This window comes from Micropterus salmoides, unplaced genomic scaffold (genome assembly GCF_014851395.1).
Source record: "Micropterus salmoides isolate LMB-PRFRI ecotype aquatic unplaced genomic scaffold, ASM1485139v1 Ms_hic_scaffold_9, whole genome shotgun sequence".
Classification (NCBI taxonomy): Eukaryota; Metazoa; Chordata; class Actinopteri; order Centrarchiformes; family Centrarchidae; genus Micropterus; species Micropterus salmoides.
The window spans coordinates 541,302-560,522 of record NW_024044681.1 but is presented as its reverse complement, the minus strand read 5'-3'; the positions used below and the strand labels follow the sequence as shown (position 1 = coordinate 560,522).

At 41.0% G+C, this 19,221-nt stretch overlaps 1 protein-coding gene across 2 annotated transcripts in view; it reads left to right on the top strand.

The window, feature by feature from the left end:
- Positions 1–19,221, top strand: part of LOC119895745 (thyrotropin-releasing hormone-degrading ectoenzyme-like) — a 210,228-nt gene that overhangs the window by 46,926 nt on the left and 144,081 nt on the right. For both annotated transcript variants that reach the window (XM_038709043.1, XM_038709042.1), the window contains exon 4: positions 10,211–10,337. In XM_038709043.1, coding sequence (XP_038564971.1) covers positions 10,211–10,337 — 127 coding nt within the window. The remainder of the gene's footprint in view (positions 1–10,210; positions 10,338–19,221) is intronic.

The window sequence follows — 19,221 nt, the reverse complement described above, 5'->3', positions numbered from 1 at the left end:
AGAAGTGTTTCTGAACTCGTTCGTGAAATATCTGGTTATCTTGGTTATTACGTTTGTGGAAGTGAAAGTCATTTCCTGGCAGCTTGAAAATGTGTCATATAGACACCTTGTGCAGAAGTGGGTCCTCAACTAAAAGTTATTGTTTCAGTAGCAGGGACCACAACATCAGCAGATGCGTTTAGATGTTTATTGTTTAAACGAAAAGATGTGTGTGCCAGGCTTGACTGGCTATACAGTTTGCTACTGCGTTGTGGGGAAGCTTCAATGAGAAATCCACTATAGCACCAGGGCATGAAAGACCCCCTCGTAACCTTATGGAGAGGAAGTAGGAGATGAGGAAATGAGAAAGGTGTGTGGGGAGGGGTGCAGAATACAAGAGCAAAGAAGAGGAGATGGTTAAGGTGGATATTTAAGGAAATTCTGGGAGTGGCATGGTCCTTATTACGCAGCTAAAAAGAAGCAGGGATATAAACATTCAGATTGATTTTAGAAAGTATGGACAGCAAATTGGATCCAAGCCACATTTAGAGATGGTTTGAAATATGATTCCAATCGGATTTCTACAGATGTCTCAGTGTGGAAACTCTGTAGCGTCTTTTGCGTCACTCGCAACACGACATGACGACGTCAAATCTACATGACCGTTAATGACAGTTCATCAAAGCTGCAAACTGTCAAGTGACGGTGCAGAACTCCTCCGTCGCTCCGGACAAACTCAGCAACGTAGAAGTTTTTGCATCACGACTTGACAGCGCGATTGTTTGGCGAGATGATAGACCTTCCTTACTCATGCTTCCACATTGGAAAGCCGCATCCCCAGCGTACATAGTTATTGATGCCTAGGTCATTACCACAGATACACACACACCATATAAGAGAGAGGCGCCTTTTGCTCTTTTAACATTTATGTGGGACCCACAGTAATGTTGGCCTTGTCAATGGACTCTATTAGGCTAATTGATGAAAACATAACAGTGAGCACCCCCCATTCTAATGTATTATTTTAATTGTTTTGATTTATGGGTATAATGAGTAAGGCTCACACAGGCACTGTGGGCAGCATGTGGGGTCCTTCGGGTTAGACAGGAGGGCACACACGTCAGTCAGTAGACGTAAACAGCCTGCTGTACGTAGAGACAACGTTCTGCTGATGTGCTTGTGTTTCTGTATTTACAGAGAAAGCAAAGTAAAGGAGTTATTTTAAAGTTATGCACGCCTGGAAGTCCCTTTTGTGTCAAAGTGTGCAACATGTAGATGATCGATTTTTGACATTTGTGAATTGGAAAAAAGTATGTAATCCAACTTTCATAGTTGAGCATATTTACAGTCCAAACCTTGGCAGTGATCTATAAGGCCAAAAAAAGAAAAAAACATTAGAGAAAAGGTCTGGGTATCTGTACCAAATTGCATGGCAATTCCATCCAATTCCTACCGACAAACATTCGCCGTGTTTCCATCAACGCTTTTTATGCGCATTTTTAAGTATCTCATTACAAAAGGTTGATGGAAACGGCAAACTTTGGAAAAAATCCCTAATTTTGAAGTTTTTATGCTTGCTTGAGGTGGTTTTTGCCTTGACTGATCAGCTGTTTTGCCATAACATGCGGAGACATGGCTGGTAGCAGTTTGCCCGTTGAAAAACATTCCTGAGGATCTCTTTGCATTTTTCTAAGATCAATGGTCCTCAGGTCCGTGTGGCTGGTTTTGATTCTGGTTTGGAACCCATACGTCTTGTTTATTACAGCCATGAATAACGTCAACTACTGACGGAACTGAGCAGAATATACAGTAGAAGGATTTACAAAACGTATGTTTGCAAATAGTTAAACAATTATACTTCTTAGTTTTTTGATTTCTTGAATTTGTATCTCCACCTTGTTGCGGGTGAAGTTTCTCTTCTACTACTTGCTCGGCAATAATGTGCCACTACAGCACATTATTAAAGGGAAGTAGCTCAAAATATGGTGTTGATTTGGGGGGTTAATCTATGTAAATGAGTGTTTGAGAGTTAATATCTATGACATGTATGTATATGCACAGTTGTGCATACATACATGTCATACATACTAATTTTCTTGTGCATGTGAGCAGTTATAATGCAGAGATGTAGCACCGTTTCTTTGCAGGTTGATAAATGAGGCCTTGGGACCTGGGATTGTTTGACCACAGGAAGCCAAATATCCAGGTTTATCTGTGAATGCTGTAGACATCATATGCTTGATATGATGACTAGGCATATGTTCTCATAGATTAGTTCTGAAGGGAGGCAGGACTTTGTTTCTTTATAGAGGAGGTGTTGTGGATTCACCAGAAGCTGCATGCCGCCTGTGCTGGCTTTTAGCTCATGCTCTGGTTCTTCTGAAATCAACAATCATCTCTTTTGTCTTGTTGACATTGACAGAGAGACCGTTATCCTTGCTTGGGCTCTCGGCTGTCTCACTTTATCACAGCGGTGTCGTCAGCAAAAGTGATGATATGATTGGACAGATGTGTGGCGCTGCAGCCATGGGTCAGCAGTGTTTGTTATGAAGGGAGTAGTGGCTGTCTGAGGTCTGTTGATCTCAAAGTCAAGGACCCACATATGCCGAGAGGAGACTGTGTGCGTGTGTGCTCTCCCGACACTCGTATCAGTTGCTAAACCATCCATCAAATTACCGTGGCAACCGAGCGTCCATCACCCCATCTATCATCCAAGGGCGACAGACGGAGCAACCGAATGCAGTGAGAGATGTCACGGACGAGAGGAGAGATAACAAGAGGAGAGGAGAGGAGGGGGAGTAGGTAAAGAAGAAATGGAGGAAGTGAGGACAAAGAAAATGAGAAGAACAGGAGAGGAAGAAACAATGGCTAATATTTTGCTCGTGCATTAATCACAAAGTTTGAAAAATGTTAATCTCTGAGTCAAAAATGTTACAGCAGCTTTTGCTATAGCTTTTCTCATGTTGATTGACTGACTTATTTTGTGGTTTGAGAATGAAATGAAAGCTTCAGACGGGTTGCCTCTCTAACTCTGAAAGAGAAACTCGTCCCTGCTGAAAATGAACTGTGTTTTAACAGGAAGAACAGTCATTTTTTATTTACCAACCACATGTGTTGTACTTCCCCCCCCAGATCTTTAGTTCCACTTTTAATTTTGGATATATTTTCCTGGAAAGCTGCACATTTTGACACTGTTTACATTAGGTATTTTTGCCATTTATGATGAGCTAAAGTAACAAAGTGTTAGTTATTAGTTACTGCTGGACAAAGCTTGACTAGTTGGTTCCAGTCATTACTGTACTGCGGCTTTATAGTAAGAGTTGTAAGCATGATTCCCAAAATGTTGAACTATTCCTCTAGAATGTAAAGTAATGTTGGAGCTATATTTTTATTTATTTTCATGCATATCTCTGTTAATTATGAGAGAATATGTCAAGGCATGAGAGTAGCAGGGCTGCCGTGTAGCTTGCAAAGCCGTAGTGTACTATTGAGGCCATGGCTGAAAGCGTGGGACATTTAGTGGCTCTGTTTACGGTATTACACAGGCACAGGGAGCATTTATTGGAGGCAACTGTGACTGGTTTGTTTCTCTACAACTGGCAAGTGTGGTCCTCATCCACAACACAAAGTTAGACCCACAACACAGCTCATGGCCTGCGTGCATTCTCAAAGTGGCCAAGGCATTTATTTCCCTTCATCGTAAACAAGCAAGCCTTTATTTGAGACAGATGTTAGAGACAGGCCTTTCTTTCTAATTTTCTGTGTTTGATCGCATTTTGGTAAGAAGCCTCCTTGTTTTTTGATCTGCTCCAGTTTGCTGTGATAATTTGCTGCTGCTGCTGTTTGCTGTTAATCTGCTTCACATTAAAAGCTTTCCAGCAGTTCAGGGGGAATAATCCCTTCACCTCCTCGAAAGGATTTTACTGTGAAATATGTGAAGAAAGTGCTGTTTTCATTAAAGATGGCAAAGTATAATTCACAGGATTTAAACACTGAATAGAAATGGTATCTGTGTTAAAAAGAGAAACTCGGAGCAGCAGACTGGTGAGTATTACATGACTCTGTTGAAGTTATGCTGAATTTAACATGTGAACCGTATTCAGGTTCAGAAAATGGCAGTTTATACATCTGTTCATATATTTTCTAACCTGCATAGAAGGGCCACACGGAGCTGAAGCAAATCCCAGCATGCACTGGGTAAGAGGCGGGGTACACTGTTCCGCCCGCCCGACTGTCACAGAGCTAGGAAACATGACAGACAACCTTTTCACATTCACAGCTAGGGGTAATTTAAAGTTTCCACTTCAGCTTACCTGCATGTTTTTGGACTGTAGGAGGAAATCCACACGGTGACGGACAGAACATGCAAAGTCGGTGGGTCGGGTCTAAACCCAGGACCTTCTTCTATGAGGCGACAGGACTAACCACTGAGCGCCCGAGCAGTGCTTTAAGATCGGTTGAAACACCATATTTCAGTCCTAGAAGACATAGTGAATGTGTACATGATGATGCTTTGAAGTGAGAACGTCAGAGGCCCCCACCCTCCACCCGTCCTCATTGAAAAATGTAATGCATCCTGATTTGACTGGAGGCATTTCAGGAATCCTCAGGAGATGATACTCAATTCAGCAGCTCACTGCCAGTCCGCCGAATAAGGCTACGATTTCAATAAAGCCTCCACTTTCTGAACAGATATTCACTCTGCTGGCTGCTGCGCTCTGAGATGAGTTCTGGTGGAGGGAGGAGAATGTGGGGAATAAGAGGAGAAGAGCTTTAAAAAGTTACATTTCTTATTGAAAAATCAGTCCTGCTGGGGGAATATGAGAGGAGAGGAGCGGAGGAAGATGAAGAGGAGGAGCAGGACTGTGAAGTATTGATACTATTAGCAGAGTTTTACTGTGAGGTGGTTATACATTCATAATATTATTAGTATTTATTGATGTTATATTAGTATTTGTATTAGTGATGATGGCAACTACTGTAGGGTCTGGGTTTGATCTTATATAATGAAATCTGAACCCTTATAGCTCTCTGATTTGTAATCACTGTTGTAGCTGTAATGGCAGAAAAACTGCAGATTCAAGCTTTAGTGGCTGTGCTGAAAATGGGATTAAGAGCATTAGATACTTTTACACCTTTTTTCCCCACACGCTACTTAGTCTGAATACTGGTATTTCCAAGTAAAGAATTATTTAATTGATCAAAATTCAGATTGATATGATATGCACGGAAGCTTAACTGGGAGATTCTCCTGACAGTAATATGACATGATTATTTTTCTTGAAACAAACTGTTGAACAAGAACACCGTGATATTTCACAGCGTCTTTGGTACAGACATGCAGTGAGCATGTTAAGTAGACAACTGCCAAAAGTTTAATTTCAGCCTTAGAGAATTAAGCTGAACAGGCAAAAGTGACTGTCTGTGCCAACTTAAAATTAGAAACCTGCTACCTGAATGTTTTCCACATCACTTTATGCAAATACATAAAACTTAATAGTCTACAGCCATGTAAGAGGCTCTGTGAGGCTGTACTTAAGCACAGTGGTGCTTACATCTAAATGCTAATGTTCTCACAATGACACTGCTAACATGCTGATGTTTAGCAGGTATGTTTATCATGTCTGCCAAAATCATACACACAATGTCATGGCAATCCACCCAATAGTTGTCGAGATATTTCAGTAAGAAACAAAATGACAACATCATGGTGGCGTTAGAGGGGAAGAACACTTAAAGAGATCATATTATGCTTTTTGGCCTTTCCCCTTTCCTTTATTATGTTATATGAAGTTAATTTGTGAAATTAGGTTCGGGAGCAGGGTCACGCCTCAACCACACCTCTAATCACCTTACAACCCTATCTATACCTGTGCTGTTCAGCCGGCCCCGTTTGTCTCCGATTGCTCGACCCACCCTCCCTTCCCTTCATCTATTCAGCTTCCCAAACGGTAGCACGCAGTCCGTCATTCAGCAATTGGAACAGCAGCGGACTTGATGAGGCCGGACCCGTTAGCGAGCGGGACCTCACGTCTCCGAAAACATCGTGGCAAATTTTTGAATCAGCTCTATCTTGAGAAGTAGGTTTGCAAAGTGAAAAAGCCCAAAGTCCACCCCAAAGGGAGTTCCCATCTCCCACAGAAAACTCTGCTCCTGAACTGCCTGAAAACAGCTGGATTGTAGTCCAGCCTTTACTTCCGTAAACTATCTGCGTCACTTTGTAACACACGTCATAACGCTCTTCTAGCAGCTAGCATGGCACGCCCTCAAAAAAACTGGTGGAGAAACACACTGAGCTGCAGCACACACACTGAGAAAAGATGTCCACCCGTTGCCTCTCCTCAACTCCACCCTCCCTACTGAATGTTAGCTACCTTCCAGGCAGTCAGTGGACATAAAGTTGGTACTGTGATGTAGAGACAGCGCACAGTTAAAACGCTGCGTACGAAAGATCAGTGTGGTACAAATTAATAACTTACCACTCCGAAACTCTTGCTTCAGTCCAGGTTGTGAAGCTGGCTCAGGACTATTCAGCTGTGGTTACTGGCTCGTCAGGACCCGCCCTACTCATCAAATTAAAGTAAGAAGCTTCAAACAGTAGCTAAAACGGAGTGTTCAAAACACAGGGTGAAAAGAGGAGCTGCAGCAATGTGCAGTATGACAAAAATATGGTGTTTTTTGAAAATTAAACCATATAAACCTGTTCTGGTACAACCCCTAAATAAAATTATGAACCTGAAAATGAGCTTAATATGACATCTTTAAGGAACACGTAACGATTCATCCTCTTGGAACCATGGATTCCTGCGTATCCATATCCATCCAGCCAATAGTTGTTGCAGAGAGTGTCGGAGCATAATGAATCCTTCAAATGTATGCAATCACCTGTAAAATGTATTTTATGTTCAGTCTGAACGCAGCTTAATGCTACAAACTTTATTTTCTTCTTTGTTTTTTGTGTGTGCAGCTTACCAGAAGCTTTTTAGATGACACAAACACACTGATACCACGTAGAACCTGATTTATAGGGTGTTCTAAAAGGAGAGTCCAATGTGTTTTTACAGTCGTGTGAAAACAGAATTTATTGGATTGGAAGAGAAACTGAGGGAGATGGCAGAGTGACATTACTGGGACAGTAATGTTTATCTGTGTGTGTGTGTTTGTGAAATGACAGCGGCGATACACCAGCATTACATCAGGGTGTGTGTGTGTGTATGTGTGTGTCCACTCGCTTCCGTCTTAGTGTGAAAAATGATATGAGTCGTGTTTGTGTGTGTGTGTGTGTGTGTGAGATAGCCAGTCTCTGTCTGTCGTCCTTCAGCTGACAGTGAGGTGGTTTTCCTCTCCAACAGAAAATCATCCAACACACACACACACACACACACACACACACACACACACACACACACACACAGATGTAGCTGTGTCCAGGCAGATCTTTTTTTTCCATTTAACTGCATTTCCACGCATTTTAACCTGATGATGATATCACCACTGCTACACCAGATGCATGTTATCATACCTGATCAGATCATATCGTGCTTTAATTCTCTTCTCCAAAGTAATTGTGTTTACATTCTTTCTCTAACTTGATATAGAGCAAAGATGAGCCGCACATTTTTGCGAGTTACACAACTGGGGTTATATACTAGGTCACATTCCCATTACACCACGTCTGCTCGACGTCCTATCAGTACTGGACTGAATTTTTACTGAGTCTTTCCTAAACTTGCTCAATGTTGTCGTCATTCTTAACGATCTCTACCAGCTCTGGAAACTTATTGGAGAAAACACAGGCAGTCATATCTTAAAGTTCTTGGTTTCTGTTTGCGGTGTCTCTGCTACGTGCTAAAGCTCTGGAGCTGTAACCTCTACATACATTTAAATCTGTCTTTACATAAAAACAAAAGGTATGCATGTTGTGCACTGTAGGCAGCCAATGTTTTTTTACAGAATAATGAACAGATGCTAACAGATGCTAACATGGCTGTAGACTTGCTGACCACTGACACTGGGTGTCTATTGGATCAGGCTCCAGCACTAGCTGGTTTTCTCTTGAAAACTTGCCCAATTGCTTTTATCTCAACAGTTTTTGTTTTTTTATGGGGAGCAGGTGCCTGTCTGAGAATCACTTCAGTTTAAAGAAATCAGTTGGGAGTCACTGGGGTGAAACATTTTTGACAGAGCTGCAGAATCACAAGAGATGAGCAGACTGGTACCACAGTAACAAATACAAAGCTGGTATCAAAGCGAATTAAAAATATCGATTACAAAGTTTTTGTTTTGACTTTTGTTTTCAATGAGGTTGCAGAGGTTTCAAAGGTGGATATAAAATGCTCTTGTGTGTTTTTTCTGCAGGTGAACACTGAGAATCCGACGGCAGCAGGTTTAGTCACGGTTTTTGTTTATTTCCTTTTTGATTTTGAAGTTTTCTGCCTCTGGTCTCCTTGGCTAAGTTTGTTTCCTTTCTACATTATATCATTGTTATTTGCCGTATCTTCTGAGCTGGATTTTGTATTTCATCTGTCACCCGTGCTTGTATTGTTATGTTAATTTCTGATTGTGGATTTTGGATGAGTTGTCGTATGGACGGTCTGACTCACAATGGATGTTAGTTTTATCTTACACTTTGTAAATAAACACCACTAACTGTACCTGTTCTGCCTTAGTGTCTGCGACTAGTTTCCCGACACTCCGGGACACCCCCAATACAGTGAAACTGCACATTTTGGAGTGGCCTTTTATTGTGGCCAGCCTAAGGCACGATGGATGGATTATCTCTGCTCTGGAGAAGCACTCACTAACACAGATTTAGACAGCTTAATGAACAATGTCTGAGAGAAATAGGCCTTTTGTGTACATAGAGAAAGTCTTAGATCTTTGAGTTCATCTCATGATGAATGCAAAAACAAAAGTGTTCGTCACGACCTGAAATTTCTTGTTATACACGGATCAGAGCGTTTAGCGGATCAGCACTCGTGTGTTGGTGACCGACAGATGCACTGCATGTACTATAATATGTTTAAGGTTAATTCACTGTTGAAATTAAGCTTTTCTCCAAGCATAAACATTTCTATATTTAAAGACTTTATAAACAACTTCTGACATTTCAACACAGCTAATCCATCCATCGTCAACCGCTTATCCTGCGTACAGGGGGGCTGGAGCCAATCCCAGCTGACATCGGGCGAAAGACGGGGTACACCCTGGACAGGTCCATTGCAGGGCCACACATAGACAAACAACCACTCACAATCACACCTAAGGACAATTTTTTTTAGAGACACCAATTAACCTAGCCTGCATGTCTTTGGATGGTGGGAGGAAGCTGGAGCACCTGGAGAGAACCCACACAGACACGGGGAGAACATGCAAACTCCACACAGAAAGGCCGGGGCAAACAGGGTTTGAACCCACGACCTTCTTGCTGTGAGGTGACAGTGCTAACCACTGTACCACTGCGCCACCCAAAACACAGCTAATGTGAATTTGAAATAAACAGGAAATAAACCACATGAAAACGTGCTGCACAACATGCAGTGTGTTATTTCTATGTCTTATTTAACAGAGACTACCTTAAATGACTGATGCTGCAGCAACAGTGCAAGTCTTTGCCCTGCAGAATAATGAGAACACACTCAGCATCTGTGTTGGGAATATTTGACTCCGACTGTGAGAAATATTGGAATCCACTGAAAGTGCAACTTTTATCTTCCTTTAACTATATTACTCTGTGTCTAGAAATCTATGTTTTTGCTGCTTGCAGCTGTGAATCCATTTTTCTTTCTGTAGATTTGAACTAAAACTCAACCTGACTCTATTATTTTGTCTGGTGAGCTGAACACGCTCTCGGCCTGATTCACTTATTCTCTCTGTAGACCTGACCTGCCTAACACGAGCCTCGTTCCATTTCTCTTCCATCTCGGTGTACATTTTGACAAATAACCCTCAAATGTAATTTTGGTCTCTCTACAAATTTGAACTCAACCTGATTGTATTATTTCCCCTGTAGAGTTTAATATAAACTCAGCCATGTGCTGTTTGTCTTTGTAGATTTGATTGTAAACTCTTACCAATTTAATTTCCTTCTCTAGGCTTAATTCCATTTATTTCTCTGTAGAGCTGAGCATACCCTAATTCAATTTCCCCTCTCCCCTTATCTGTTTTTAAATCCATCTCCATTAAAATCGGCCTGATTCTAATTCTCATTTTCTTTGTCTTTTGTTTTTAGATCCGTCTGTACGCTCGGCCGGATGCGATTTCTAGTGGAGCAGGGGACTATGCCCTCCACATCACCAAGAGGCTTCTTGGATTTTACCAGGACTACTTTAAAGTTCAGTACTCCCTGCCCAAGCTAGGTAAGTTTGCTGACATCTTCCTCTTCCTTTTGAGGTTATTTGGTAGTGTTGTGGCTGGTTGCATCCCTCTTCCCTACAGCTTGGATCCCTTCAGTGCAATCAAATTCAGTTAAAGACACTGTTTTCCTCTGATGTTTCATTTCCTGTCAGCTTTCATTAAATAAAAAACACACAGTTAACGTTTTATCCCTCTACTGATCCAAATTAGGAAAGAAAAAAACAACCTTCTCTTCCTGGGCTGCCTGAAGTCAGCCAACTCGTTGTCCTTTGTACGACTGCTGTTGGGTTCATCAATTTGTACTCATATCAGGCAAAGAAAACACTCTCCCTGTGTGTCGGGGGATGTTCACCGTGATTAGGTCTGGGAATTGAACCTCAGTTCATTCTTGAATAGCCGTTTGTGTTCAGACATTAAACACTTCGTACGTCTGAGAGTTTGAGTTTATTTACTTAAATGAAAAAAGGATTCTTAATACTGAACAAAGTGAGGTATCAAAGTAAAGACTGCACCTTATTGTACTGAGACTCAGTGCCGACTCTATATCACAAATCTGCTTATTTTATCTTGAGGTAGCTGGTTGCCTAATTAATGAAATGAAACTGAAGAAAATGCAAGTGCATTCATGTCTACTGCTAGATTTGTATGGTAGTTGATGCTGATGTTGGTGTAATTTTTAAATGAGGCGTTAAGTTGAAGCACTGAAAGAAGTTGAAGTGGCACTGATAACAAAGGCACTGAACTGTTATCACTGTTGCTGGTTTGTGTGACTGTTCAAGTGGAAGAGATTGAACGAGTTTACATTTCAGCTGAAGTGCAAGCACTGAAAGGACTTGAAGTGTCATTTGAGGAGATAATAGACCATTTTTCATGTTTATTTAGCTTACTCTTAAAAATGTAGTATTTTGTGACTGTACAAACTAAACTTGAAGCACTAAATGAAATTGAACCTGAAGTTGGAGCACTGAAAGAAGTTAAAGTGGCGGTTAAAAATAGAATCACTGAAGGACAGTTGTGTGACCGTTCAAGTGGATGTGATTGAAGGAGTAGAAGTTTCCATTGAAGTGAAAGAACTGCAAGAGGTGTCAAGTGTCACTTGACAAGCAAACACTAAAAGGAGTTGAGACTTAAATGTTACTTATGTCACACTTTCTGTGAAGATTCTCAGTCATCCAGGTAATAGTTATAGACTTGGTTGATACTAGAAGACGTTTCTTCCCTCACCCAAGAGACTTCTTCAGTTCTGAAATGACAAATAGAGAAACGCAGCTATTTAACCTCTGTGGGGTTGTTTGCCAAGATCGTAGATATCGTTGGTTTGTTAGAGCTCCTTGCTGTTGTTCAGACTTGGCCGTGGGTGGTACGAACGACCATGATGTCGTTACCACAGCCAGGAGCACTAACGAACCAGCGGTATTGAAGTTCTTGGCTAACGACCCCACAGGGGTTAAATAGCTGAGTTCCCCTACCAATCAGTCAGAACTGAAGAAGTCTCTTGGATGAGGGACGTCTTCTAGTATCTTCAACCAAGTCCAGTTGCTCCTTGACTTGTGTCACTTGTTTTTAGCCTTGTGAGGTAGCTGGTTACATGATTAATTAACAGAAACTATAAAACAAAAAGGTAAAACAGCTTTAGTGATTACTGTAAACTGGTTCAGTTCCATTAATCATCCCTGTTGGCCAATAACCAAGAGTTTGTTGTAGTAGTTTTGAAGCTTGTGTTCCACCAGAGCCTGATGCCCCATCAGTATTATTGAGGCCCAAGTTCCTGCATTGACAATAGAGGTCAAGCTCCTGACTTCTTGAAAAGTGTTGCGGAAAAGTACCTGCAGCAAAAAAAGGACCTATCTGTTGTTGCCTGCAAACTTTTTAGGTCAGCATGCCCTCTTTAGGATGGTTGGTAGATCCTTTTTATTCTAGTTCCTGTTAGACTTTATAGTATTAATATTAATTAATGTATAGTGCGACATTGGGACACATTTTCCTTTCCAGGCTACAGGTTCATGCAGTAAATCGTTCAGCCTCTCAGCAGCAGTTCTACCTCCCAAAAAAATTAACACGCAGTTCAGTGTGACCGTATTTGGTGTTTATGCTTCCCTCTTCTTTCTTGTCCAAGTTAATGAATCGTGTCAGAGCAGTTGAATTTCATCTCCCTGTCTTTCTTCTTTCTTCTGTCTTCATAATTGTTTGTGTTTTACACTTCTGTCCTGCCAGAATCAATTAGCTGTGTCACAGCGGTGCATTTTCTTTTTCCTCTCCATGCCCAAATAAGCTAATGTGATCACCGTGGCTCCATATTGTATTTGTCAGGCACTTCCTTCCTGTCCACCTTCATTCATCACATTACAAATTCACTTTCAGTCAAAGCTTTCTGGGGTTTTCTGCTCATATTAGTTTTGACATTTACTTCCCCTTCCTGACCTTTACATTGATATTAGCTATATTAAAAGGCCGTTCCATCCTGAGCTAAAGGTGATGTCACATCCTGAGGTTCAGACCAGGCTGCACAAATATATCGGGTGAAAACCACGTCAACTTGTCAAGAACTCAAAGAGTCTGGTTTTAACTGGATAACAATGACGTTTTGACATCCTCTAAAGGGCTTTTAAAGGGTTTTAGGAGCCTACTGGAGTTAGGAAATAGACTAAAACCATGTAATCTGTCAGATTGTCTGAGAATGTGAAAATGTCTTACAGTGGAGATGGAATGTTTTCATACAACACTAGAAATGTCTTGACATAATTGGCGGATTGCCATGAAATTTTGTACATTTGTGTTCCCTTCAGGATGAATTGTATTTACATTTGATCCCTTCATTTTTTATTTAGCACCATCATCAGGTCCATTTATTTGTACAATACTTTGGTTTATGAATAAATAACATTCTCATCAGATTGTATTTTATGTTTTGTGCTAATTAGCAAATGTTAGCATCCTGACATAAGCATTTAGCTCAAAGCATTGCTATCCCTATTTACACCCTCACACAGCCACTAGCATGACTGTAGACTTGTTGTGTTGTCTTTTTTTTTTTGCAAGAACAAGTTCTGAAATTTCTGAAATATGATGTTATGCACAAGTCTTTCTCTTGTTGGCAAGATTTTTTTTACTACAGGATCTCTGGGGTCAAAGATTTGCACTTTACCAGATCGAGAAGCAGATGGTTTTGAGAGCCTCAGAGGCGCTCCTGTAATATAATTATGATAATATTTATTTATAGAGAAGTTTTCAACACGCAGCTACAGCTACATTAGGCAATCAATGAATTATAAAATCATCATATTTTACAACACAGCAAACAGACCAATTCAAGAATTATACGGCAAAATAAATAAAAAGACAGTTAGAGTAAAATACAAAAAAAAAAAACTAAAATCAGGATAAGCTCTTGGATAAAAGTATTTTTCAAGAAGAGATTTCAAAGATGCTGTGGCTTATTCCTTTGGGCGGGTTGTTCCAGAGCCTCAGGGCCCTAACTGTGAAGAGTGTCCCCTCTGGGTTTAGATCGTGACTCTGGAACAGACAAAAGACATTTGCCTGAAGAGCTCAAGCTACGTACAGACTAGTGGTACTAAGTGGTACAAAATATAAGCAAAGTGCAAAGCCACGAAGAGCTTTAAAAGTAATAAATAAGAGCTTTAAATGAGTTCTAAAACATACTGGGAAAGTCTGTAGTCAATCAATAGAGTTTTGAATCGAAGAGGCAGTTGCATAAATCAGGGTGTGAGGAGATAACAGCATGTACAATGATCTCTGTGTTTTAGTTAGATAGTAATTTTTTATATTTCTAAAATGATTAAAAAATACATGACTGAACAAGCCTTGTGGTGTGCAGCTCACGGGTGACATTACTGTCGAAACAAAAAAAAGTAAAACGCAGTGCTTGGAGGGTGTTGGGGTTTACTCTAAAGAAGAGGTTTACTCCTGTGGTGCTTTCTTGGCCAGGGAGATGATCATCTATGATCAACTCTTTTGAAAGTGTCCTGCATGGCTCAGTGAGGGTAGGCAGCAGAGTTCAGGCATCTTTCCATCTTATTGACGATTGATGATTAAAATGGGCAATGCCTTGAGCTGTCAGTTTATTGGTCAGTCTCAGTGATTCTGGTGCAACATGGTTCCTTTTCAATTGCATTGGTTTCCAGGTATGACTATGTGTTAGGGCACACAGGAGGGACTACATCTCCCAGCATGGATAGGTGTGCTTGGTGATCCACAAGGAGTTTATAAAGAAAGTTGATAGGGAAAAGATGTTTGGGTTGCTTAGCGTGCTGCCAACATGGTCCCGAACAGGAGACAGACTCTCAAATGACTGGATGCAGTCATCACAGGGTTACACTGATGTTGTGCCAAACAGTTGTCCCAAAATCCCCAAATGCCCTCCCAGCTCAACATTTTGAAGTTTTGAAACTCAAATTAGCTTCAAATTCAAGTGTGAACTGTGGTAAATACATAAATGCAAAGAGCATAGTCTCCCTGCGTGGATTCTTCTTCTTTGATTAGGTTTTCTGTTTTAAATCTATCGTCGGATATGTCTTGTTTTTTTTCTGTGTGTGTGTGTGTCAGCAGTGACTGAATGCATTCTTCCATTATAAATCTGATTTTGTGTGTTCACCCTATTCATCTACATATTGTGTGTGTATGTGTGTGCACACATTCATACTGATGTTGACATCAGTCTTTACCACAGCTTGCCTCTTACCCCACCCCACTGCTGCCAGCTCTTTGTGTGTGTGTGTGTGTGTGTGTAGTCCCAGAGCCTCAGGGCTCCATCTGTTGTCATGCAGGGCATCGAGCTCCCCTGAGAGAGCGAGAGCGAAATGATGAGCTGAGATACAAATTTAAAGGGACAGAGGGAAAACTGCCCTGTACAGACGGATGAAGCTACAGATCATAACAATAAAGAGTTATAGTCAGAATGATTTCGATTTTCGTCTTGTCAGAGACGAGCCTAAGGTCCACATCCACTATCAAGAGTGGCATGTGATGTGCATCTTCATACCCCTCAGAGGAAACCTAATGATTTTGTTGACCCCCTGACCTTTCCTCGATTGCAACCATCAGGCCAGACAAAAAAACTTTTAAAGCGATTTAACCTGGTACTAACATGCGATCTGTATCTGGATATCTTTCAGTGCAATCGGAAAGTTTTTAGATCGGTCATTGTGATCAGATCTTAGCCAGGTGTAAATGACATCTGTTTAGCGTGACTAAGCTCAAGCTGCCTGTCAAAAAGCTACAGACTAAGCCTTTGTTCTGTAAAGGAAACTACCACCCATTCTCACCATCACTTCCGGAGACGTTTGGGGTACAGAGCTAACACAAGTTGAAGCAAGCTTCTCTACTGGTTCTGATTACCCTCTTAAAATGTACAAAAACTAACAATGGCCTAGTTGGCAAGGCTATCAAAAAGTTGTCCGTGGATGCCTTTGGCTGTCTTCAACTCTCATGTAACCCTCACCTTGCATGTCTTAACGGTCCCTCGAGAATATCCCACATTGCTTTCTTGACCTTGGATGCGCCGTGTTCGCCAGCTACCCTGCTAATTTGCATGCTGCGTTCAGATCAGCACGCGGCAGATGAGAAAGCTCATGAATTCAAGATGTCGATATCCAGATAATGTATCCATGTTGAGTTTTTGCAACCAGCGGCACCGGACGTGACCATATTTGGACGAGACGGTGGAGCTAACGGCCGTGTGTGGAGCTAGCTAGCTTGCTTAGCTAGGTGCATCTTTAATTCACGTTAACTGTCATTTTAACAGGGCTGATAACTTTGTCTTTCGAACAACAGTCTTAAAACTAAATGTAAGTGAACAGGCGACTCCTAATAAGCTTTTTCAACCGCGCTGGTTAAATTTACGGTGCCGAGGGTACGAGTCACTCGAGCCTGATTGACAGGTTGCCATGGTAACGACTTATAAATCATAGATAATCCCGCCCTGAAGCATACTCTGCTTTATGGCCAATTTTCCTCTAAATGGGACCATAATTTCCTAAATGAACATCATGCTGTGTTGAAGAAGACTTGAAACTAGTGATTAAGACCATAAACTCATCAGGAAAGTGTTTACTGAGGTAATAAACCAGCTGAGAAGTAGAAACATTTTACCATTTTTTCTAACGGAGCCAGACTTCTTTTTGCAACCAGTAGAGTCGCGACCTGCTGGCCGTTCAATAGAATCAGGTTTAAGGGACTTCCGCATTGGGTTCACGTCTCAAACCGGAAGCTTCCGTTGGTCTCTCTCCCTCATTTCTTGTAATGTCTCTGCTGTCTGTATTAAAGAATTAAAATGGCCAAAGAGAACTTTTTTGCAAAAGTATCCATATGTTTTTGAAAAGCTAAAAACTTAGGGCCTTAAAAGATGCACTCAGTCTCTGATATTACTGAAAACAAAAGCTTTGACCAAGTTTGATCCTAAGTTTGAGTATAAAGACACTAAGCGCTCCGCCGTGAGAACTTCATACAACGGCTTCATACAGCTGCACATTCTCCTGCTCTATAATGCAACTGTAACGTAACCATTGTCACAGGCAGTCACGTTTTATTTGCAGCATTTGGACAGAGCTGACTACAGACAGACTTTTTTTTATTAAAAAAGATATATATGTGTGAATCAGCTATAATATGATAAAACATGTTCCTGTCAGTGTGATTTCACCTCATTTAGTAATGCAGCAATAACTGGAACAACCAACTGGTAATCCAGTCATTAATGTGGTGTATTTTTAATAAGGTGAAAATGGCTCTACCACAGGTCACTATGGTCATAATAATAACATCAGCAAAAGTCTGCTAAACATCCTTCTTATAAAAGAGACTGTAAATGTAAAGGGACCTGGTGTGTCATGTGAAATGTGGTCCCATTGTTGCCAAAATATCGAATACACTTTACTTCCATCTCTATTATTAGTCTTCAATATTTCCAACTGTTCTGCCATGACAATAGTTAGAAAGGAATTACTTTTATCTGCTTGGGGAAGTTGTCTCTTGTTGCAGTATCTAATTTTAGCTAACCTATAGCATAACAGACTTGGCTAAGTTTGAACACACACTGTGGCTGAAACCACGTTTACTGTTGTTTCCCTGCAGCTTTTTCTCATCTTAAACTCAACAAACAGAACAAACAAAATCCTGGCAGGAGAAAATTCTCTTTTGTACATCCCAAATGGAAAGAAGTACACTAGGAGGGCTCGGAATATATTTATCTGTAGCTTAGAAAATTAGAGATGGAGGTGGAGTATACAAATCGGCCCCTTTTTCATTCCTTCCTTCTTTCTTTAGTTCCTCCCCCTTTTTCTTCTTTATTTCATTTTTTAAACTTGCAAACAAAACCCAGAGATACTCGCGCTCCTTCACTTTCTGCAGAAACTCTTTCCCAGCGTGGGAGTTGGTTTTCTTCTCGTTCTTTTCAATCCTGAAGTCGAGATAACTGAAGAAGCGATAACAGGCCTCTCCGGACTTCTGTAGGAATTCATTTGACTGTTCCAGTGGAGCAGAAATCTTGCAGCGGCAGAGTGAGCTGAGGCTCAGGTGATCCGACTGTCAGGAGAATTACACTGAATATCTGAGTGTGTCTGAACGTGTGTGTGAACACGCCAAGTGGACTAATGTGTTCTGTTGAGTTCTGGCTCCATCTGGGATCCATAGAGAGACACAGACAGCACTGCCTGAGGTCCAACAGACACACACATGCGCACACACGCACACAGAAACACACACCTACATTCCTCTACTTGTGTATCTTTTCATCTTTTCTTTCCGTTCGTCTTTCCCTCTTCTTTGTCTCGCGCTCTTTCTCTCATGCCGTTGCCTCAGGCTGACACACAACAACAGATGGACTGAACTGAAACACACATACTTACACATTAAAACACACATACACACGTGCGCACACACACACACACGCACACACTGAGAGCTCCAGGCCAATCAGCTGTCTGCCTGCTGCTGCCTCAGTGAAGCTGAGAGCTGAGAGTCTCTTCCAGTCAGTCGGTCCATCCACTTCATTCGGAGCTGTTTGAAAGAATTTAGCATTAATATTCAACAAAGTGAGGAAGACAATCTTTTTTAGAGCGCAATGACTTCACAAAGTTTCTTGACAGAGCAAAAAAGGCAGCAATAATAAAAGAAACTGAACCTCTTTTCCACTGCTGAACATCGATTCGCCTTTACAAGCTCACAAAACTTTACTTCAAATTCCAGTGGAGATCCCAAAATGTCCAAACATGTCACACATGTCAGTTTCAATTTGGTGGAAACACAAATAAAATTATGCACAAAACATCTAGAATATTTCCATTTCAAGCAGAAGCTGTAGCCATAAAAACATGTCAGTTTGGATTTAAATATCCCACTAAGGAATTGTGTCGTTTCAATAAAACAACATCTATGCAAAACCCGGAGAAACGGCACCACACTGCACAATTAAAAAAACTAAAGAATCTTGACTTCTTACTAAATGAGAGAGAAACATTAAAATGTTCTAACTAGAAACTGAAAACAAGTGTGCTGCTAGTGTTGCTGTAAGTTAGTAAACTCAAATGACTGTCCTACATAGACAAAAATGCTACATTGCTGAAATGATTATGTATAAAGTGAAAGTTTCAAAACCTCTGTTTTAGTCCATAAAACATACAAATCCTTGATTTTTTCCATTACTGGTGATCACTGATGACCATTTTCCATTTTGTTGTGTACATTTTGACATGATATAAATGAGTTTCCTATCAGATCAGCCTGCTCTTGGTGATTTTCTGTCCTTTTAAAGGCGCTCTGTCAACATCCACCCTGATGGCTGTTTCTCTGCTGCCGGCACAAAGCACACTGAAAATGAATGAAGATGTTATCGCTGTTATCTACTTCCAAAGTCTTTTAGCAACAATTGCT